The sequence below is a fragment of the Parasteatoda tepidariorum genome, chromosome 9, assembly GCF_043381705.1.
Source record: "Parasteatoda tepidariorum isolate YZ-2023 chromosome 9, CAS_Ptep_4.0, whole genome shotgun sequence".
NCBI lineage: Eukaryota > Metazoa > Arthropoda > Arachnida > Araneae > Theridiidae > Parasteatoda > Parasteatoda tepidariorum.
In genome coordinates, this window is record NC_092212.1 from 63,795,476 (window position 1) to 63,820,643 (window position 25,168).

The 25,168-nt window shown below is 30.4% G+C and overlaps 1 protein-coding gene across 2 annotated transcripts in view; it reads left to right on the forward strand.

The window, feature by feature from the left end:
• The first annotated feature begins 532 nt into the window (after nt 1–532).
• The window catches only part of LOC107446343 (uncharacterized), a 36,180-nt gene continuing 11,544 nt past the window's right edge, over nt 533–25,168 (forward strand). Inside the window, exons 1-2 of one of the 2 annotated variants that reach the window (XM_043048345.2) lie at nt 533–840; nt 15,278–15,521. In XM_043048345.2, coding sequence (XP_042904279.1) covers nt 15,327–15,521 — 195 coding nt within the window. In that variant the 5' untranslated portion in view covers nt 533–840; nt 15,278–15,326. Of the gene's footprint in view, nt 841–12,323; nt 12,690–15,277; nt 15,522–25,168 lie in introns of those variants that run through there. The other variant, XM_043048344.2, reaches the window with a different exon arrangement.

A 25,168-nucleotide genomic window follows, 5' to 3' on the forward strand; every position in this document is an offset into this window, starting at 1 on the left:
ACAGCTTCAGCTAAGTTTTCTAAAATATTCAATTGGTCCACATTTGAAAACATTTACTTGAAAATATAAACTGAAACATACAGAAATGGTAAGGTTGAAGCACATATTTTTCATGGGTATGCATATGGATTGAATATGCATAGATAGTTTGAAGTATTGAAATGACGAGGAATGGAGAATAAGGCCAATAAAATTATTTGAACTATATTGCATGTGTGTAAATTAGCGCACTGAACCCCTGTCCGAGAGTTCGTGGGTTCGATCCCAGCCGGCCGAAGACTCCTCGTGTAGTAAACTGTGACTGATGCACGTTAACTCTGTCGAGTCGCAAAGTCCTCCATGTTCCCGTAACAAATTAAGACCTATGGAGGTACTGATCCAGGAGTTTCCTTGTCTACTGGATTGGTTCAAAATTACAAGACTACGGAGTTGAACATTAGTAGTCGTAAACCCAAAAATTGGGTCAGCTGTTCTACGACGNTCTTTTTTAGCGGCGGTACAACAACAAAGGTCAAAAAGCTTTTTCATTATCGTTACCTAGCAAAGATCGTCTTCAAGAAGAACAGGAGAGTGTGTCTAAAAGAAGATTTGACTCTTTCTTTAATGTTATATCTACTTCTCAGATTTCTGAGAATGAGCCAGGGCAAGATTGCGCATCTTAGAATACTGCAATCCTGTAAGTGCTTTATAGGAAAGGATTACTGATCGTGCCAAAGGTTCCCCGAGCAAAAAGCCTTCCTGAGAGGTAATAATAGTTCTCTCTTGGTCGGTACACCTGTGTGTATAAGAAAGCAGGAAGAAGAAATCGTTTTCGTTTCCTTGCAGAAGACATTAGTTTAGGTAAATGATTTTAAGAGTTTTCAGCTAAGCTTCAGTGCAAACGATTTTAAAAGTGAATTTTGAAAATAAATAATAAACTTCATATGGCAGCGTGTGAGGCATAAGGAAAATTATACTTTTATTTATTTAATGGAGGTTTGAGTTTCAGTGCTTCGTTGTCGTTTGAAAATCCATAAGATGATTTATGTTAGTTTGAACGATTTCGTGGAGGAAATAAATATTTTTAAAGAATTTCTTTCTGATATACAAGTATAGTTTTATAGATTTGGCTTCTTTTTCTAGAACTTGCAGAGTTTCTGAGAAATAACCCCGCCGATACCAGTTTCTTTTATTTCAGTTTCCCAATCGCATTATTAAAAAAAGATCTACCAAAACAGATCGTCTGAGGGGAAGAAAAATAAATCGTATAACATGCAATTAGAAGTTAAATTTACGTTTGAATTTAATGAAGCTTAAATTTCAAACATCGTTTGCTCCAAGGTTTTGAAATCGATAACTCTACAGTAATTGCAAAAGATGTATGGATTACTACTTAATATACGAATATAATTTTATAGATATCGATAAAAAATAAACTGAAATTTTTGTCCCTTATTTTAATAAGAAACAAGAATATGTCTGGTTTGATTTTTTTTTTAAATCTATATTTCAAATGATGCGATGGAAACTAAGCTTGAAAATACTTTTTATACCTAGATTTTTTTTAACACACCAGTGTATTGAATTAAATTAAAATCTCTGTCCTGAGGTACAACTGAGTGGGTTACTAATAAACCAGCTGTACATAATTTACCTACTAAGAAGCCTACTAAGATTTACCTACTATCTGTAGCGCAATCTAGCAATCGAAATGCACCAAATTCGGCAAAGGAAAAAAGAATGGAACGTATGGGAAAGAAAATTTCATGAAAAAAAGTTTAATTTCAAAAACCGACAAGGGGGCGCTAGTATCTGAATTACGTATACGAGTGTTGCCCCAACCTTTTACTATTTAACTAACAATTAACAACAATTTTTGAAGTTGCAAATAATTTTAATACAAATATATTTTTAATCTGTACAAACAGGCTCTCTACCGTTGACAAAGAATCTTAAGTAAAAATCTCTCTTAGTGGTACTGTTAATTACCATTTCTTTTTTAAAAAGCTGACTTCTATTACTCAATTTCAGTTTCATCTAAGTAATTGCATGTATGAATTAGTTAGGTAAAAAAATATTCGAAGATCGTCGACTTTGGAATAAGTCTCACTAAAATTTTCATGATGCATAAGCTGAGATAAGTTTTTAAGATAAGTTTAAGCTTCAGCTAAGTTTTCTAACAAAGTCGATGTGTCCACATTTGAAAACATTTTCTTGAAAGTATAAACTGAAACATACAGAAATGGTAAGGATAAAGCACATATTTTTCATGAGTATGCATATGGATAGAATATGCATAGACCGTTTGAAGTGTTGAAATGACGAGGAATGGTGAATAAAGCCTATAAAATTGCAAGTGTGCTAATTTATCGAAAATAACAACTAAAAGCCCCGGCCGAAGACTAAACTGTGACTGATGCACGTTAAATCTGTCGAGTCGCAAAGTCTTCCATATTCCTATAACAAATCAATACCTATGGGGGTACTGATCCAGGAGTTACCTTGTCTTCTGGATTGGTTCAAAATAACAAGACTACAGAGTTGAACATTAGTAGTCGTAAACCCAAAAATTGGGTCGGCTGTTCAACGACGGATATATATAAAAAAAAGGAAGAAAAAAAAGATAACAACTAGAGTCGCGGGGCCACATGCGATAAAGCATTAGCCTCCCAATGAGGTTCCCAGGTTCGAATCGCAGCGTTGATTGGTTGATACGAATTCTGCTCCCGGCTCGCACCGATCCCAGTTCTGGTGTAAAATGTCCTCAGTGGTAGATAGATTATGGGTTAAAATCACCTTGCCGTCAAACTAACAGTGGGAGGTTTTCCATGGTTTCCTCCTCTTCTGGGTTGGGTTCAAAAGTACAAGGTTCTCAAAATTGAACATTAAAAGTCGTAAATTCTGGATTGGGTCGGCAGTTTTTAAAATTAAATAATATAACAGCTAACACGATAGTAAGTTCCAATTAACGAAAGTCCAGCTACAACAGGTCAGGAGGAGAGCATCTGATCAACAGACCAATTTAAAAGTTCATTGACTTGGGACCTTGAAGTAATTAAAGAACACAATTTCAAGAATACGAGTGTTTTTCTAACTACTTTATAACTCTTTCAATTTTCGTGGAATTTTTTTTCATCGAGATGTGATTTTGAAGAAAAAAAATTTACAAATTCCTGGTATATAAGTTGAGATGCATTCAGTCAAAAAAAATTTCTTTTTTCAAAATTTAATTTCAGTTTTTTCTAGACTAAGAATTAAGTAGTATATTTAATTTTGCCAAGTTAAACATAATCTTTATTTTCCTTTTTACTTGTTTTTTCAACATTTATTTGTTTAATCATTAAAGAGTGTAAAAAGAGTTTTTAACTTTTAAAATTTGTTTAAAAAAAATAAAAACTCTGAACCTCAAATCGTAATTTTAAAATTTTAAACGTGAAACTAGTATATCGTTTAAATTAAAAATCTGTAGTTTTATAGAGTATAGTGATTACGCCAAATATAACTTACGTTTCAAAGTACCTCTCTCTGCTGTTTTAAAAACGATTTACTTCTTTATTTACTGTTTTAAATTTACGAATAAATAAAAAAGTAACAATAAAAGCTCTTAATTTTACCAATTCATATCCAAAACTTAAAATATGTGGAATAAATAAAGTTTAACTTTTTTCAAAATTAAAATTGATTTAATTTTGAATTTAATTGTTGTTGGTGTGAAAAAACTTTCCAAATCTACGTACAAAAAAACTACTAGATTAATTTTCTTTTCTTTTGAAATGTATTTCAAAACATGTACAAATAATGGGAAATTGTAAAATAATATAGAAAGAAATATGCATAATTTTAAGGAATAAAATAAAAGACAATGAATGAAAATGGTAAATAATGCCCACAAAATTTATATGCATATCTGTTTTTTCCTTTCAAAATGTATCCTTGAGCAGATGTCGATGTTACAAATATGAGGAAGTAATATTTCCTTCCAGCAGAAGGCCTCTGACGCTTTAATTCTCAAAATCCTTCCACATCAGCCCTCTTCCGCAGCAGTGGTTACAGTTATTACTCTACAGCCACCCTCTATTTTTGTCAGGGTTCAGGGCGAACTTCACCCTTTTTCCTAAAAACTTCTGCAGCAAATATTCTATGGAGCAACCATCTGCTTTCAAAGAGGAAGGGCGCCTTGTTTTGTACCAACATCTGCTTGCCGTTTACTTGAAGGAAATGCGAACTTTCTTTTCATTATAATTTTTTTAGATAAAAATAGAGCGTGAATCTGTTTATAAACAAAAACGCATCTGGAATAACGGAATATAAGTACAAGTGACTAAGTCATATCAAAGTTAGAGAGAGTATCTTTATCTCTCCCTGAAAGAATGTCAGTAATGGAGAAATTTTGTCAAATACCATCATTAAAGCCACAATGATTGCAAGATTCGGTTCTCAGTACTCTATGGTTGACCACCGAAGTCAAGCAACACTGGCAGCGGTTATATTTTTTAATTTTTATTTCTAATATTTTTTGGTGCAGATATGTTAATTACTTTTGTTTTATATCGTATTTACCTTTCTTTACATTATCACCATCACCCAATGATTGTCAAGCAACTAACCTTATTTTCAGAACTCTCTCTTTTTTCCGGCCATAGTAGGAATACCACGTAATTTTGATCCTGGTCACATGACATGGACAGTATCTGCAGTTGTTACCCCACTAACTTTCACTGCACCACAAACAAGCACACGCACATGATTTAGCATGCACTTTTCTGCGTATTCACGCTCGTTATTTTATCAGCAACCAGGATTACAGTTTGCCAAGAAAGAAAAAAAAAAAACCGTAGTTGAAGTGCCTTACACTTAAAGCGAAGTCATACTTTTAAACTGTCTATACCATCTTGCTGTTAAGAATTATATCTGGGCTTTAGAACGATTAAATAACTAAAATATTTTAAAAGTTATTAAACTTTTTAAAAGAGCGCCAATTTGGGCCAATTCAATTACAGCTTCTAAATATTACAAAATTAGACCACAAACGTTTTAATTTTCTCTAAACTGTGGCTTTTCGCCATTATTAGAATAAACACAGAAGGAGCTGGCTAAAGATAGGCTTAACTTAATCTAACAGTCATGAGTAACTGTTGAAAATTCACAGCAGTTATGAAAATGGCATAGATTCGCAAAGAGTCTTCGAAAAACAGTCTTAATCGTCTGTGCCGCCGGATCGTACCTTTCTTTACAAGAACAATGCAATTTTATAGCAATGCAATTTTATAGCCTATATCATTATCTCCTCCATCATAGCTGCAGCTTCTTAGAGGGGTGGGGGCTGAAATCCAGGTGCATCTAAAAGTGGATTAATACCCCAAGACACCAAGAAGAATAATTAAACTTTAAAAAACAGAAATTTAAAAAAACATGTTTTTCAGCTCTTTTCAAAATGTGTCGGATAACCCTGCTCAGTTACAAAAATTATGTTTTTTGACTGTTTTTTCAGGTGTAAATGAAAATGACCAATGTATTGACAATAGATAAACCTCATTTATCATTTTTATCACAAATACTTGAGTATTACTTGAGTATATCAAATACTTGAGTATATCACAAATATTTTATCATATATACTTGAAACTTTGAAAATAATCTTTTTTTAATATAACAATTAATGTCCGATTGCCCATTGACTTGAAAAAATATTCTATACATATGAAATTGACAGTGGGCGGGGGTACCCGACACTCCCCTAAAGGCACAAATTGGGTAACAAGGAGTTGTAGGATGGCAAATGTGAAAACTAACTTGAACTCAATTCTTATAAAATAATGTAGTTTCCCTATTCATTAAAGGTACAAAATAATAGCCTTTTTTTTTATATAGTGATATATAATGTAGTAAAAAAAAAATTCTAGTTAATGTAAACATTTCTAAAATTATGTTTCCCACATATTTCCGAACCTAAGAACCGTGCCTTTTGATTCAACAGAGATTCACTTAGGTGACAATGTATGTATATATATAATAATGTGTTGAATGGCGTTAAAATGAGGAAATTCGAAGTCAATATTCTGCATATAATAACCAGTATCATACAGCGAAATTGCAGTATGTGTTCAGCTTCAACTTTCAAAAGCTCTGCTGTGGAATAAATAATCTTAAGTTTGCCTGACGAATGAATAAAAAAACAAAGATAAATGGGGTAGAAAAAGGGTCAATTATCTATTTGAACGAAAGAGAACGTTACAGAAGAGACAATAAATAACGAATTTCAAATCTACTAATGTAAGATTTCATTCAGAAATCGATAGCACTTTTCGCCGATAAAGTAATTTTCAATCAATAGAATACTTTCAGAAACTGATCAAAGTTTACTTTGATTTAAGTTTCAAAGTTAAAAGATCATACCAGGTGATTCGATACGTCATTAGAAAAAATTTTGCAGTTTTCTTTTTAATAAAAAATGACCTGTTTACTGGAAGACAACTCAACTCAGTACCTTCCATAACAGAGCGTGTTTATTTATTTAAATAAAATAAATGAAGTATTACAAAAATCATGTCTTCGTACATTAAGGCCGTTACTAATTTCACTTATTGATTAAACATTTTTAAATTTCTTAAGCCTATTTAATTGCTCATATTTTCACCTAACGACTTTTTTTGTAAAAACAATGGGTTAATTAGCACCTATACCTTATTATCGTCTGAAGTTCTATCTCTGCTACCTAAAGCATCCGGAAATTCCTCAAGAAAACTTGGCAATGTCTTTCTCATTCTTCCTTGCAATCAGTTCCCGAAACGTAATCTGGCAACAGAAAATAAATTGTCTGATTTTTTCCCCTTTTTCTAAATGAATAGCAACAACTAAAGATTTTTTTCTTTTTAAAAATAATCGTTTGACACTGTCCTGTGATGAAAACAATTGCTACTAAGTATTCTTTTTGATGGACTGACATTATCTTAAAATTGAAGTTTAGAACAAAAGGATTAAAAATCTCTTTCCTTCTTGAAGTGAAGGGTTTTCCTTTAACCGGTCTCAGATAGCATAGAAACCGGTCCTAAATCCATCACAATCATCACGGAACAGCTGCTCGATGTCACCTTTTACAAACATTATTACTTTTTATTCCTTTTAAATTGAAAATTATTTATATACTTTAGTTGAGAATTTGTTCTTCGAAAATACATATTAAAAATAAATAAATAAATAAAAACTATTTTAAAATTATTTTTTAAATACAGGCAATGACTTATATGATTAGGATTATATTTCGTTTTTAGAATACAATATTTGTTAATTATAGAATCAAGAGTACAAAATTGCTTCAATATTTTGTTCCATAAAATAGAATTATAAAAATTAATCTTTTTCTTTCTTTTTCTTTCTCTTAAAAATTGTGTTACAACGATATTTAATTATTATATAGTATGTTGTGCAGCCGAATATACTTAAAAAAATTTTTTTTTAATCTATACAACACCTACCATTTCATGATTTTAGAGTTAACAAATCAATTCTCCACTATAAAACTCACTAACTTTCAATCATAGAATTTCAATCTTAAACATTCTAACTCTCAGTGAGATCTTGCTGACAGTGAAATTTTAAATAAGTGCGACATATCGTAAGGTGAAAACGTAATTTGACGATATTTCGATATATTTTCTAACTGAACTATTTGTCACCCAAATGAAATTTGTTAATCAACATACGCGATAATATCGTTCTCAATAATTATCTTTATAGATAATGTTTTCAATAACAGCATATTCAAAGTTTATTGCCGTCGGTAATGATCATGAAATTATCGAATCCATAATTATAATTATTAACAATACTTATGATAATTCCATGTTCAATGTTGATATTGACCGCGATGGCTATGGCATTTTATACATTGAAAGTAAAATTATATTCACTAAAATGTATTTTGGACTTTAAAAATTTAAGGCTAAATCAAAATATAATCTCTGAGTTACAAAATAGAAGTTCTTGATTGAAAAAATAATTATTTATATTTTATAAAGAAGATTCTAAAATTGTATCATTCGCCATTTTATTGTTCAAGAAAGAAATGCGTACTTAATATTAATATTGAATTTTACCAACTCGAATTTAAATGTCATAAGTTCAAATCCAAAAATTTAACTGGCTTTGTTTAGCAGTAATAAGCTTAATAAAAAATGATCGAATCGTTATTAAAAATCACGACAGTCATTATATAATGATATTTTATCTATATCTTAATATTACATTTACAATATTTACATGCATTTTAATAACGAATATAAAATTTATTCTAACATTGAAATGATGCTAATTTAAAGATATCGAAACAGAAAAAATATAACCTTCTTCCCAAGAAAAATGAATAAAGTCTTTTTTCCATATATTTTTTATTACATTTCTTTTTTTTTTTTGGTTACTAAAAGTATATTATACTCTTTAATGATGAAATTTGAAGGTCTTAATAGAATCAATTTAAGCAGATATGTTAGAAAGAATATCTACAGATTAACTTCTTTATTTCTATTTTATTCAAGCGTTGAAAAATAGTACAAAATGGAGCTTTTTATTTTGTTCTTCTTTTTCGAGAACTTGCAGGGTTTCTAAGAAATAACCCCGCAGATACTATTTCATTTCATTTCAGTTTCCCAATCGCCTCATTAAAAAAAAAAAATCTACCAAAACAGATCGTTTGCAGGGAAGAAAAATAAATCGTATTACATGCAATTAGAAGCTGAATTTGCGTTTGAATTTAATGAAGCTTAAATTTCAAACATCGTTTGCTCCAAGGTTTTTAAAATCGATACTCTACAGTAATGGCAAAAGATGTATGGATTACTACTTAATTAAGCAAACGATGCTCTCAAATAAATTTAATGTTTTATTTTTGAAACTTCATTCGAAGTATTCAGTTCTGAGTGGTGTCACAAATTAAGCTTATTGAGTTTCGTCACATTTTCTGCAACGTTCTAAAAACGTGAAAAGACAGCGGACAGTTAACAATTCTTTCTAAAATGTCATAAAAATTGAGGCAATTAAAATAATAACGTCTGTGATTTTTTTTAATGTTTTAAAAACACTTCCGGAATATAAAGTTCTCTTGCACTCTAAAAGGCGATTAAATTTATTAAAACTATCGAATTTGGGAAACATATTTTTTCAACATAGAGATATATTTTTAAGCAAGCTCAGCATATTTTAAAAATATATTAATAATGAGTTTAACCTTATGAAGGTAGAGATTTAACACCAGAACTATTTTACCATCCGGTGAAACCGTAAACTAGCAGCACGTTAAAAATCCATTGACTTAAAAGATTGGTCAGGCACAGGTAAACTAAGTATGAATCAAGCAGTTAATTTGTATATTTGGCTGATGCAAATGAAGGAATTATGTATCATGGCTGATGCAAAATTCTTTAATGGTAGATTAATTACAAATCGGGCAAAGTCCAGATTCACGCATTTTTGGAGATAGTCAAATAAAATTAAATAGGCAATAAGTTTTTGGATAAATTATTTATAACCACACCACGAGGTCATTCTGCTGATTTATCATACTGAGAGGTCGTTCAAGAACTACGTAAGCATGTTTTTGGCTATTTTGGCTTCAAAATCCATTGTTAGCAAAAACTAGAAAATCATAAAAATCCTCCCAAAAGTCATAACAATTATTTTGCTATGACTTTTAACATAATTTCAAAGAATTTTTTCCAACTTTTATTTTCCTGCAATTAAACTTTTATTACAAATTTAACAATTTTTCAAGTGCAATTGTTTTCCAATTACTTTTGCTCTGAAATTTTAAAAAAAATTAATAATGGGATTTGTGTGTTTGGGGTGCTTTGAAATATGGTAGAAGTAATGCCCTGTTTGTGCAGTAAATTAAACAGCTGTATCTTCCATATTCAATTCAAATGAATAGTAAAAATCTTTAAGATCTGTTTTTTTTTTTTTTTTTTTTTTTTTTTTTTTTTTTTTTTACTATAGTTTTTTCCTTAAATCTCACAGGTTAGAGTATTTTTGATCGAACTGAGCGTGTAATATTTTTGAACTTTTGTGGTCGATTCTAGCACAGAAAACTTAACTAATTAAAAAAGTTATTTCCAAATGCGAATTTGTTTACGATATGCTTTAAAAATTAACCGACTTTTAAGTAATAAAAAAGTTCCTGAGTTTAATATGAGAAATCGTACTTTTCGCCTGAATTAGCGACTCCATATTTCACTACCAACGATTTTTAAAAAAAATGTTTAGAAAAAATTTAAATATTACTCATTTTGACCGGAATGTTTTCCTCTCCAATAACAGCAATAACTAAAAATCGGAGAAATCCCCCCCCCCCACCATCGTAAATTTTAGGTTAAATTTTCGATTTTCCGTCTTCTTTTTTTCATTAATATTCTAATTATTAATTTGGTATACGAATGTTTTATCAAAAATTTAAAGAAATAAAGTATTATAGATTGTAGGTAGTCTGAAACTGTACATTTGTCTATTATTGGAAAATGATGAAAACCGACTTAGATGGAGCTGAAATATTCTCTTATCAGAAGCAAAAATCTTTTGAAAAAAATTAAAAAGTGTATTATTAAATTACCCTTCTGAAAACAACCATTCCAGACTTGCATAAATAAAACATTGTCGGAAAAAATCCATAGAAATTCGCTATATTTCCCCCATTGCGCTGTTATGAACATGCATTTTAAATGTTTCGAGAGATACTACCGAATAAAATAAGCATCCAAAATGTTTTTATTTGTGCAAATTAATAAATAGGATTAATTCCTGCCCATAGATGGCGCTACTGGAAAACAAGAATATCTAACATTATCTATATAGAATATCTTAAAATCATATTTAACATTTCCTCTCTTCGTCCACACTTTTCTACAGGATGAGTTCATTTGAATGGGGAAGATGGCACCTAAGAGACGCTATGCACTGTGCGCAAGATAATAAACGGACCACCCTGCATAACTTTTGATCTAATGATCGGACCTTCACGTTTTTTCACGTTCATGGTTCGAAGGGGTAATTTAATTAATTAGTGGGGCCGATGTTTTAAGGTAAGAAAGCAGACACAAAAACGCACTTTCTCTGAATAAACATATCTTTTCAACGACCAATTCGGATTTCTGTCTCTCAAAATATAGCAGGTAGCCGCAATCTGGAAAATATGGTCCCCATAGTTTGGGCAAGAGGGCTATCCAAAGTTTAAACCTCTTTATATTAATTTTATTTTTTTGCGAATGTTCCCATATCTCGAGAACTTTTTAACACAATAATAAAATTCGCTTGTGTAAATTAATTTCATGCAAAAAATAAATTTTAGTAAATGTTTGTTATATTATTTAGTCGAATGGATTGCGACCATATTGGGAATCAAAAATCCGAATCCGTCGAGGAATAGGTATGTTTATTCAGAGAGATTACGTTTTATTGTGTCTGATTCCATAAATCAAAATATTGTCCGCACCAATTAGTTAGTATATTTGAGTTCATCCCCTCAAACCATTAAGATTCAGTCTAAGAACGTGAAGATCAGATCATTAGAACAAAAGTTATTCAGGGTGGTCCGTTTTTCATATTGCGCACTGAACATAGGTTGTTTATCGCGTGAGAGAAAATAAACTAGGTATAATTAAAGAGTCATAGAAGTCATTGACTTATTTTTTGTCGTTATATAGGTCCGTCTCAAGGCTCAATAAATCATGAATGACTAAAGAACTAATTTACAACTATGTAACTGACATTTTATCAGCAAAAATTTTTCTCTGTTTTAATTAAAATAATTAAAGAAATAGGAAGAAATAATTATTAAGAGAAAAATGAAGGGGAAAAAATACAAAATTCTGAGCAAACGATTCCACAAATTGCGAAATCGTTTTCAAAATTTTAAATTAGAACTTCTTTTATTCCATTTTCTATTACAATGAGACTTTTAGAGATACTTCACAATGACTTTCTATTCCCCAAAAATATTTATATGTTGTTAATTACAAAATTTATTATTATTATTATTAATGATAATCATGATCATAATAAAAAATATGATTGAAAAGTTTTCGCATTCTTTTACATACTCAACAAAAAAATAAAACATCAAAATTAAGAAGCTTCCGACTTAAAAACGATATTAAAACTGCCATTTAATTCGATCGATTTTTTGTGTGCGAGTCATATCACCCTCGCTTACTTTCCCTGCAGCCTTCATATTGATTTAGGTTTGCAACTGTTGTTTACATCTGAATCCATTCAATATTTCAGATTTCGCTCTAGGACCTATATTTTTAAATGAATATAAAAGAAATTATCAACAAATATACTCTAATGATGCCCAATTATTGAAAAAAAGCTCAGAAAACGACTAATTTCATTTCCCTGAAAATATAAGCTTTAATAAGATAAGCGACATAGCGGCAACATTCGTCGATAGATGGCGGGCTTGTAATGCAGTATTCTTATGTTTTCTGTTTGTGTTCTAAAACGAGAACCAAAACAAAAACACTGAAAATGAAACACGAAATTAAAATACCGAAATTTATATTAGAAGACTTTGCGATTGATTATTGTTCGTCGAACGATGATGTTCTAGTACTTAGAACAAATACTATAAATACAGATCAGGAGGCATATGATTTCGTGAAGATGTTTGGAAATATGACTGGGAGTCAATATATTCTTAATTTTACTAACCCTAACCCAACTCGGTAAGCTCATATAATGCAGAGAATTTCTTTATGTTGTGTTTTATAGCCTGTGATAATTAATGCAATATAGTTCGAGTTCACATTGCAGGATTAACATTGTTATTTCGTGGGAATAAAGTTTGTTTATATTTAAAAAAAAATGAGATTACTTGTTAGTAAATAAAAAATAAATAAATAAAATAAGAATAAACTTTTTTTACTTTTTGACAAATATAGTGTGTTATACTATGCTATTTTACAGACCTTAATTTTGATACAGAAAACTATTGCTTAATTTTGAGAAGCTATTCTCAACTAAGTGGGATTTGGGCCGAATTTCGAGTTTCCCAATAAAAATTATCTTCAAAAATATTTAAAGTTTAAAAAATATCAAATTTAGGTCTCGCTATTCAGAAATCAGAACAACCTAAAAATGCACAAGTATTACGAAAAACATGAAAAAAAATAGTACATAAAATTCATGTTCTTATCATTGTGTCAATAATAAAAACCCACAAATTAACCACGATTATATTTTCAACTACATTTATTTTTATTAACTATTAAATGAAAAAGAATGTTTTTAATGGATATTATCAACAAATAAGCACATAGATACATATTTAAACTTCAGGCCCTGGAATATGTACCTAATTTTTGTATTAAATTGAAATTGCGTATACTTTTTTTTTATTTACCATTTTTGAAACACTAGCTTTTAATAACATTCACTTGAATCATAAAAAAAATTTGAAATTTATTCACACAAAAAAAAAAAAAGAAACTTGAGACTTATTATTTTACCCCCTACGAAATGAAATTCTAGCTACGATTCCGAACTACTGTATTAATATATGAATACGATTCTGAACCATAATATTAATATATGAATACAACTTTGAACTATGGTGTTAATATATGAATATGACTCTGAACCATAGAATTATTATATGAACACGACTCTATAACGTAGAATTAATATAGAACTATGATTATATGAAATTCCAAGAAAATGAGTTCTGTCAATTGCAGGTCTCGAGGCAGTGCAGTAAAAGCAACATGTTTTTCCATTGTGGCATTTTTGCAACCAATTGTTCTTTAGTATTGTTCCCATATAGGTACTTTATAAATTACAGAGGGTCTCCCAAGTTAAGACCCCTGTTAGGAAATATTAAAATCGACTTGTTTTTGTCCAAAAACGCTCTTTAGAACAATTTGAGAACGTAGCTTGCCTTAAAATTGGAGAATTGTAATAATAGGAATATCAATGGTGGGTGAACCATTGGATTTTTGTTTATAGCACGTAGGTGTTATTAAGAACAATTTTTTGACACAATGAGTTAATCAACATATTATTGAATCGGTGATTGAACGAGAATCGTCGAATTAGTTTGTAAATAAAGCATAGAAATAGTTAATTTTCGTACGACATTCAAAGCTTACAATTTTATTTATGCCTCTTGTATATTCTCAGAAATATTGGTTCGACGTTGAACTAAAATATAGGTATCTTAAACCGCAACGTCGATATTGTTCAAATTTGTCGCAAATTTGATAAGGTTGCAACAATTTCAGCCGTTTTTAAGTCTATGTTAAACCATAGTGTCGTGAAGATGCCTGGAAAAGACTTCTCGAGAAGGCCTTGGCCTACCCAGGGCTGCCGTGCCACAGAAGAAGAAGATAGTCTCGCGTAATCAAATTTAAGAAGGATTAAATGGCATACTACGGGTCTACTGGCACCTTAATGCTAAAATAAACCATGTTTTTGTTCAAAAACCACATTATCGTGTTATTAAGTTTAAAAAGGGTTTTATAGCACCATTTTCTACTTCAACTTCAAACCTTAATGTTGAATTTTAACCATATGTACATTGAAATTAAGCCATAGTATCGTATAATCGATAATATAGCGCGATATTCTTATTCAACTAGCTACCCTAATTTTAACCTTTAAATTTAAGTTGAACTTTAGTATCGCGTTATCAAGTTTTAGAAAAGTTTTATACCATGATGCTCTAGTTCAACTTGGCACTTTAATGTAAATTTTAACCACGTTTACTTTAAAGTTGAACCGTAGTATCGCTTAAGTAGGATTAACTGCCACGATATCCTAGTTAAACATGGCACTTTACATTAAAATTTTATTCGTGTTTACATTAAAGTTGAAGCATAGTATCATTAATCAAGTTTAAGTAGGATTAACTGGCACTATACTCTTGGTAAACATAGCACTTCAATCTTAAATTTTGACCTTGTTTACATTAAAATTGAACCGTTGTTTCGTGAACGGAGTTTAAGAAGTTTTACATAGCGTGATGCTCTAGTTCAATTTGGCAACTTAATGTTTCATTTTAACTTAGTTTACATTAAAGTAGATGCATAGTATCGCGTAATCAAGTTTAAAAAGGATTACATAACGCGATAGTTCATTTGGCACTTTAATGTTAAATTTTAACAATGTTTAAATTAAATTAGAACCATAGTATCATTCAATCAAATTTAAGGATTGTTATATAGCGCGATATTCTAGTTCAACTCGGCACTTTAATGTTAAATTTTAATCTTTGTTTACATTAAAGTTGATCAACAATATTGTTACTTCTTTTTAGGATTGTTTACCATACTAGTTGGATTTGCCGATTTTCTAAAAGAAATAAGATGCCTGGATCTAAAAATAATAAAAACTGTGGAGCAACTTTAAGTTACAAGATCAAAAAAATTTGTCGTTCGGGATTTACAGATCCTTTCATGAGCGAAGTACCCCCCAAACCTGGGGTCTTGAAAATAAAGCTTATACACTCCCATCGTTTGGAACCTCCAGAAGATATAGACTGGATGATATGGTCTCAAGAGGTGAGAACAATATTACTATATTCGAAGAATTATGTGTAGAAACATGTTAGTTTATATTTAAAGAAACAATGAAGTTTATTTACAGTGGTTATTTTTTTAGTTAGTTACAACAGCTGTTTTCTACCATACGAAAACTTCACTTAAAACATGTTCGTAAAAAAATAATCTCATTTTTGTCATTAATGTATATATAAGCGTGATTTGAAGAATTTGGCAAAAAGAACATAATAAGCGAAGTCTTGAAAACAATGAAATTCCTGGATTTAAAAGGATGTTGAAAATAATGTTTGGTGGCATGTTTTTTTCCCTTACTATAGCATTTTTTTTTTTCAGTCTACTGAAAATTGAGCAAAGCCAGCGTTGTCTACTATTCTGAAAATAGCGCAAAACGTCAAAGCCATAGTTTCGTGAAAATGAAAAAGCATTTGTGGTTTAATTTATAATATTTAAGAACTTACTCCAATGCTGCATTACATGGGTTCATAAAAACTTGCAAAAACTGAGAATTAGGCTGGGATTTTTATAATTTTCTTCTAGGTGGAAAAATTTCGCCAAATTGGCGATTTTCGAAAACAAAGTCTAACAACTTTTAAAATATTTAAGTTATTTGTCTGTTCTACAGCCCAGATATAATTATTTACTGCAAGATTATATGCATGTAGTTGAAAATCATCGCATTGCTTCAAGTGTAAGGCTCTTAAACTATGGCTTTTTTTTTCGTTAGCGACAAAGCGTTGAAAATCAGCGTAAAGTGAAATTTTGAAAACAGTTTCTAAATTTAAAATATTTGGTAAATTATGAATTGTTCAAAAGCATACAAGGAAACAGTTAACAATAAGAAAGCGCCCCTAACGGCGTATGAGGATATTTCCAGGCATGGGTTTCTATGCAATTTTATGCTAATTCTGATTATGCACCCAACTCCCTTTGAAGTTTGCCGCAACATTTACACAACCCCTTGTTATAAACGTTTTTAAATTTTTATATTTTAACAAAAGGTAAGAAGATAGATATTTTATTTACGTCGCACTGGAGCTGCGCAATGGGCTTTTGGCGTCGTCAGCCTGGAAAACATCCCTCAGAGTGATCCAACGAAATGATATCACAATTTTGTTCTGCAGAGGGAACCTCAGTTGTGATTCTATCTACTCAATTTAGACGTAAATCTGAAGAGGAAGGAAATTTTATCCAGATCTTTGTATCCATGGTATTGCTCGGTGACCGACCACAGGCCATTCGATTCCACAGATTTTACGAGCACATATGTAGCATGTACTCGGTGGATCTTAGCTGAGTCGAGGGTTGAACCCTGGTCCTCTAATCACCGGGCTACCAGGGCCCCCATTTTGACAAAAAGAAAAATGATTATAAATGACATTGAATTCCACAAATGAAAAAAAAATAATAAAATCTGTATCTTGAATTGAGAAACTGATTGCAGCCGAGAAAAAAATTTCTCCTCATTATTATTTGTTGATTTTAATGATATTTCTCTAATTCGAAGGAGTAACTTAACATTTTTTTTAAAAAACTTTTAAGATATTTTTATTAATTGTCCGTTCTAGGGGCCAGATAATTCTTCACGGCAAAATGGTAGATTTAGTTTAAAATTACACCTTCTTCATCCACTAGACTTCAAAAAATAATTAGAGTAGGAAAAAAGAAAGAAGATCGATTTAAAAAAGAATCTACGATGGTGTTATTACCCCCTTTAAAAGAACGTTAGGTCATAGGGTATAAAAAAATGTTTAATTACGGCTCAAAAAGTGTTGAACTAAAGTCGCCAGAGTTTCTAGGACAGCCAACAGATCCAATTAAATGTGACAAGGTGAGGCCAAATAGGTCATGCGTGGATAAATGCTGAGAGTATTTTGAGAAAACTCAAAGGAAGTAAACACCTAAATAGCATTTTTATTCTTTGCCCTTCTAGATTATTTGTTGATAATTTCTATCAGAACACCACGATTTCCCCTAAATGTATACTTAAAAAATTGGACTCGTATTTACACCCTCGCAAAATAAATAGCCAACGGTTATTTTCTTTTACCTTCTGAAATAAAAATAGAACTTATCTTTAAGGAAGATGTTCTATTCTTCGTTGATTTATTGCCATAAAGAGAAAACGATCTCCCTTAATAATTCTATACCTTATTTCAGTGAGAATTTTTTAAAATGTGCCCTAAATTAAATTGATATTACTTGTTTCAAAAAAAAATTTTTTTATTAGGGGGACCAGAAAGCAATGTCGCTTCTGCGCATTAAATACTCGTTGGTCTTAAAAACCAATTCATTTTTTTCGATTCATTTTCGATCCGGCATTGAAAGGTTGTTGCTAACGAGGGTGAATACATTACTGATTAAAAATAAAATCTTGATAACAAATATCAAATGCACCGAAACGACATTACTTTCCGGTCCCCCTAATAACTTCTAATACTCAGTTTCTTATAACAGCCCTTATTCTTATTATCGTTGTTAAAAATATATTATAGCCACATGTGTTAAATTCATAAATTACCGTTTCTGGAGGGAGAACAAAACGTTATCAAAATTTGGCGAAACATTATTCAGGTCAATCAAAATCGAAGAGAAATTAAAATCAGTTTAGTAGTCCGATAAAACTGAACATCGATTTTAACAATCACATGCTTCTAAGTTCCATTTTTTCCCTTTGAACATTCAGCAAAACGATTATGTGAATGTCAACATTTTTCAGAAGGTTGTTCTTCGAAGGCTTTGTCATCATATGAAAGGAACCTTTTTTGCTAATAATATGCTATTTTCCTAACTGCTGTGAGTTTTCAATAGTTACTCCTCACTGTTAAAATAGTTTTAGCCTATCTAAAATTAGCGCTATGTATGCTTAATGGCGCAAAAAGTTAATATGGAGAAAAGCCATAGTTTTGTGGTAATGAAAAGCGTTTATGGTCTAATTTTTCCAATATTTAAAAATTTACTACAATGTTGCATTATTTAGGCTCATAAAAATTTGCAAAAACTGAGAATAAGGCAGTAATTTTGATTATTTTCTTCTAGATGGAAAAATGTCGCCAAATTAGTGATTTTTAAAAAAAGTTTAATAACTTCGAAATATTTAAGTTATTCGTTCGTTCTAAAATTCAGATAATTTTTCCCTGCAAGATATTATTTATAGTTTTAAATCGTAGTTTTTCTCTAAGTATAAGGCATTTAAACTGTGTCTTTTTCATTTACCTTGGCGACAAAGCTTCAAAAAAACATTAACGACAAAATTTTAGTAACTCTAGTAAGTGACTTTCTGATCTATTTTCCAGAGTAGAAGTGAAATAATGATATTAAAGAATAAAATTTGGACATTCAGCTAAGCGATTATGTCATTATGTTCGTCTCGATAGTGTGATCAAAGCGATAATGTCCCCCGGAAGAAGTTTACATTTACAAAATTTCGGAACCTTATGCTAGAACTTTAATGGTAATGTATGCACTGCGCGATTATAGCGGTAAAAGTAATAGTTTGAATGGAGCAAATTTGAAAGTTATTTTAACTTTCTTTTTGAAAATATCAAAGAGTATCTTATGTTTTAACGTTAAATAAGCAACACATTAAGATCTAACTAGGACTATTTATGGAACATATTTCATAAAAACGTTTTCTTATTGTTGTGTAATATTTAGTCAGGGGCATTTCTATTCATTATTATTACAGACAACCCTTTTATTGAATCAAATGTCATGCCATCCTATTATAGATCATCTCTGCTGTAAAATATGTTTGTGTTTTTTTTTTGTGACGCAAGTTGTGACGTCAAAGCATATTACTGCAAACGAAAACCCGGAGAATGTCAATTAAATTATCGTCTGCTTGGAATTTTTCTCGGTTTCCAAAAAAATAAAAAAAGCATCTGTGCAAAACTTGTAAAGATGTTTTGAAATTCATGTTACAGCTGTGCGAAATAACGAAATAGTAAGCTGATGGTTATTTCCATGGTCACGTGCTGGACACTGTTTAGTGCTTTTTCTTTATAAATGTGTTTTAATGCCGATTTATATTTAAAAGATAGAAATTTTAAATAATTTTAATAAAGTGGAAACTATTTTTTTCAAATTTTAAGGCTTATATCTTTTTTAAAGTCTAAAAATAAATTATTTTTTAACAATTAAAGCAATCGTTTACAGTGGGACGGAGATGAAATTGCATGAATATATTTTTCGAATAAATCTATAAATTCTGCCAATTGAAGAAAAAAATCAATTATCATAATCATTTTCATAAAATGTTAACTTTGTCTAACGCTTTGCATTAATTACAGTAATGTTTTAATCCATTCTTGCAGTGCAATTTTTTTTTCACGTCACGTGTGGGACACTTAGGACGTGAGGATTAGGAATGTTTTAAGCAATACTTATTCTGCGATTATTATTTTTTTAAGTTGTCATTAGTTCTTCACGTGTGGGACACTTAGGACGTGAAGATTAGGAATGTTTTAAGCAATACTTATTCTGCAATTATTATTTTTTTTTAAGTTGTCATTAGTTCCTCACGTGTGGGACACTTAGGACGTGAGGATTAGGAATGTTTTAAGCAATACTTATTCTGCATTTATAATTTTTTTTAAGTTGTCACTAGTTCCTCATGTGTGGGACACTTAGGACTTGAGAATTTGGAATGCTTTAAACCATTCTTATACTGCAATTATATTTTTGTCATTACTTCGTCACGTGTGGGACACTTAGGAATATCGAGACTGCACGTGACAGTTTATAAGGAAGCAACTTTAAACTTAATATTAACTCATCGTAATTAAACTAGATTTACAAAATATTAGATCATTTTAACATCGCAGTATTCTTTTTCTATTCTTTATTTCAATGAAGTATGAAACAAAAAAATAAGACGAAGCATTTTTCCTAGAAATTACAATTCGATTTTTTCCTTAAGTCGAAATTTATCGCAATTATTGACAATTATGAGTGTTGAAATTGTTTTTACAATCTGCTTCATTGATATTTGTGAATCATATCGGGATTTTTTGTGCGCATTACTTTCTGTGAATAGTTGAAATCTAACGTAGCAATTACCATTTCCCTGAATATTGATTCAAATGTTTAGCGTGACTTTTTCATCATTAGTAATTAATTCCGCATCTTTACATTGACATTGAATTTACAATATATTTCCTTGTCTTCTGACCACTTAATGTGTATTGTTTTACTTTGGGAAAATTTAATACTGTCTTTTCTCTGCGATTGCTGTTTCTATTTGAGTTTTAATTTTATTTCTTACAGGGAAATATACTTTGATATTTTTCATATTAGCATATGCTAATTCTGCAAGATCGTTTTCAGACTGAAAGATATATTTTCTTTCGTGTATATATTATATCTTTTGTGTACTGTACATTTATTTTAAATAATTAAAATGCTCTTTATAATCTCATATGACCCTGGATTAAAATTGCGATTTTCGTAAATAAGATTCTCTCATTATCTGGAGGTAGCCCGGGTTCAAATCCTAGCGATGACTGGTCGATACGAACTCGGCACTCTGTTCGCCCCGACCACAGTGTTGACTTAAAATATTCTCAGTGGTAAACGGATCCCCCATGCCATTAGGCTGACCATGGAAAGTTTTCGTGGTTTCCTGCCTATGTATCGCAAAAGAGGTTTAGTTTCATGAAGAAAATCTTTCACGAAGACGAATTCTTGATCCAGGAGTTCCCTTGTCTTCTGAATTGGGTTCAAAGTTACAAGGCTACGAAGTCATTGGTAGTTGTAAACTCAAAATTGTGTTGGTTGTTCAACGATGGATATAGTATAATAATATCTCATTATCCCATTTTATTACAAAAAACATTGCATATTTTATAAATTGAACATTTTGTTTAAGATTTAGATGGTTAATACTGTTAGCTTCCATGTATCGATCCAATATTTCGAATTTCAGAAAATAATATTCAGTCCAACACCCTATAATCCCTCAGAAGTGGCAAAAAGTTTGGGGGAAAAATTCAGTCTGGTGTTTAAATTAGATATGTTTCTCTTACCCGCTTAACTTAACTGATTCGTTCGTCTTTCAAAGGGATGATGTGGTTTTATGTTGTTGTTATCTGTTCAAAATTATCTATAGATGTTTATCTATCCTCTGTGATGATTTGAACAATGAATTGAATGTGATTTAAATCACCAGATAACTAGACAAACAGATACCTTAAATAAATTTAATTTGAAAAACAATCTTTCTGAGAATTAGTCTAGAATCGTCAGTTACGCCATAAAAAATCATAATCAGCTAAATCAAGTGTCTTACACATTTCTGACATAATATGTGTGTCATATGTTGCAATAGGATTAATTGCAAATGAAGGCCGCAATTTACATATCAAAAAATCCTGGTTAATGCCAACTTATTTTTTAGGATCATTTCTTTACATTGCGATTGACAAGGACGTATCTCGATGGAGTTATCAGTTTCATAAATAAAAGTAACATGTTACTTTTACTGTATGTTACGTTAGTTGTAGTTACTTTTTTTATGACTTTCATAAAAAAGTAAGTCTACGACATTTTGATAGCGTTTCAGTTTCATAGCATAAGAAATATTTCATTTATTATGTGTACGTGGTGCAATTAAACTATTCTTACTAGAATCAAATTTGAGAGACAAAAAATTTTTCAAATTCGATTCTTATAAAAATAGTTTAATTTTTGGTCCCGCAGTGGACTGATTGTTATAACGCAGTTCCCAGGAGATCATCGAAGTCAAGCATCACTGGCTGTGGTCAGTGTGCGGATGGGTGACCACTTTGATCAGTCTGCGTCGGGATCGAGGGTGTGCGGTATTGGTCCTCGTTAAACTGTTCTACCGCAAAGTACTCAACTTCGCGTGCAGATTGTCGGGCTACCGAAGCGGGGATGCCATCCCCTCTGTAGAGGATCAAAATTGTGGAGGCATGTCTTCGGATCATCCTCAGGGATGTTTCCCAGACCGTCGCCAATAGCCCATTGTGCAGTTCTAGTGTGACGTAATTGAACTTGAACTACAACAAAAAAAATTTAATTATTTTTTTAATAGGAGCATACAGATAACTTCAATTTTACCATTAATGGAAAGAAAAGAGCAATATTTTGTTTTGTTTCATTAAAAAGCTAAAAAAATTGAATAACCTGTAAGTGCTTTATTTATTTATATTTTTAATATATATATATACACACTATTTTCTTTCATTGAAATAACAAGTAGAAATGCGGAAAGTAGAAGTTTTTCTCTTGATTCACCCTCCAGTCACGTGGTTTCATATTGAGGAAATAAATTATTTTGATGTGCGCGGTCAATTACATTTCATTTCTATGGTCTCCATGCATCTATATTTTTCCTTCAAATTTTGGATTGATTTTTTTCGGGCTTTTAAATGTATTGCGAAATTATTACAATTATTTTTTTTAATTTTCTGCATGAGAAATACTAAAGAATAATTATAGACTAAAAATTAATGTGCCGCAAATACTATTTAAAAAAAACTTTTTCATCGATTTTCCACGGAATTTTCTGATTGGCAATCATTTTATTTACTGTTTTGAATAAATAATTCAAAATTCAAAAAAAGAAAATAATAATTTACTGAATGTTTGTTAGTAAACTTTTTAAAAAATGGAGTTTTAAAAACTAATAAATTAGTCTATAAGTGCCTTAGAAAAAAAGACAAGTATCACCAGGAGTTCCTCCGTATTTCATTTGAAACAGCATGGAATTCCTAGTGATTGGTTAGTTTATTTTTGCTTTGTTTGTATGCTTAGTTGCTTGGAATGTTTAATTGGTTTTCCTTGCAATTTTCAGTCCGGTACTTAACTCTTCCTATTTGTTTTAAATGTTTCATTTTTTAATGTTTCATTCTTTATTAATTAATATTTCATATTTTTTTGAAATTCTGAATTAAGAACTTCATTCAAGAACATGTAAAAACTTTTTTAGTTTTTGAACACATAGTATTTATAGCTTCTTTTTTTCCATTTTTTATTATTACTTTTTAATTACACCTTTAAATCAATTATCTACACTAATAATTTAAAATAACTTTGAGTAATTTTATGAAAACTCTATTTTTATTAGAGCAAATCTGAAAGATTTTCGTTCTTCCCTTCTTTTTGTTCTCTATTTTCATTCATATTAATAATAATAATAAAATAGAGAGAGAGATAAGATAAAAAGAATGTCACAACAAAAGCACCACCGAATCAGTTCTGCAAGCTCACAGACACCAGACAACCGGATCGGACAGGCTCAGCATCTGGCTTGATGCTCTCCATGCCCACCGTCGTGATATCACACTATCACGTGTTCGCCTTTGAATGGCAGTTTCTGCGCCGTCTATTCGCAGTTAATGTAAATTGCTGGCCTAGGTGAAATTTTATTAATCACCTTTTCCTGTGTGGCAAGTTATTATTCAAATTGCGGGTTGAATTTGTGCCTTTCTATTGACTAAGCGGGCAGAACCTGCGCTGTAAACAAGTTTTAGAAGATAGCTTTTAATAAACCTTTTCTCATCTATTGAATAATAAATAATACCAACGCAGATTTCGTAGTTTGGAAATGCCACTAATGTCTAAATGAAATAATGAATGTTGTTGTCATGAATCACAACTGGTTTGGTTTAATAATACAGGAGGACAATTAAGGAAAGGTTACAGTTTTGTAGAATAAAACTCCTTTTTATTCTCGAAAGAGATTTTTTTTTTTTCATTTATTATATTATAGAGGTTGAGTCAGAACATGAAATACATTTTTCGTCTGAAAGTATTGCGCTTTTTAAACATTTGTGAAATAGAATTGAAAACTAGGCGGAGTGTTTAAAATATGCTCTCTACAAATGTCAGAACAAGTTCTGGAATTGTATATTTTTGATGAAAATAATATATTCTAATAATTCTTGTATGAGTGATTAAAAAATTTTGACTGACAATGTATGTTTTAATACTACTTGTATATAGTAACGTTAATGTTACTTCGGTGTTGCCACAGAAAAAAAGAATAAAATAGTTGCTTTTAGTACCGTAAATCATAAAAATATTTCCCAAAAACTGAAAATAGTTGGCAAAATAAGAACAGAAAATTTCAATAATATTACTTAAAATTTATTAAATGATTAATTGTCATATACCATTAGCCATTTAGCAAAGTTGGTAGCAAATATGATAATTTTTATATAAATGTAGTGTTCTAGCACTAAATTTTTACATAAAAAAAATTTTTATATTTTCAGAAAATTAAATACTTATAAGTACTAGAACTCAATCAAAAAAATAATTTTTAATTTAAAAAAAAAATACTTTTTCTTAAAAAATTTTCTTTTCATCAATAATTGATTTAGCAAATATATGTTTATATTCATATATATATATTTATATATGCATATATTTTTGTAAAAAGTGATTACTCTAATTCAAAATTCACGTATCGTAATATCGTATTAAAAATTGAGTTTTTAAAAATTATGCAGAATTTCCTAGCAATAATCGTTGAAAAGGCGATCGAGAAACAAAATAGACTTACAATGGAATCTGTGCAAATTTAGTGCATTAAAAAGTGATAACTCAAATTTGCAATTCAAATTTTTTTATTTTTAAAGAAAAAAATTCATTGTGTTCAGAAGCATCTGCGGGCCTCAGGCTGT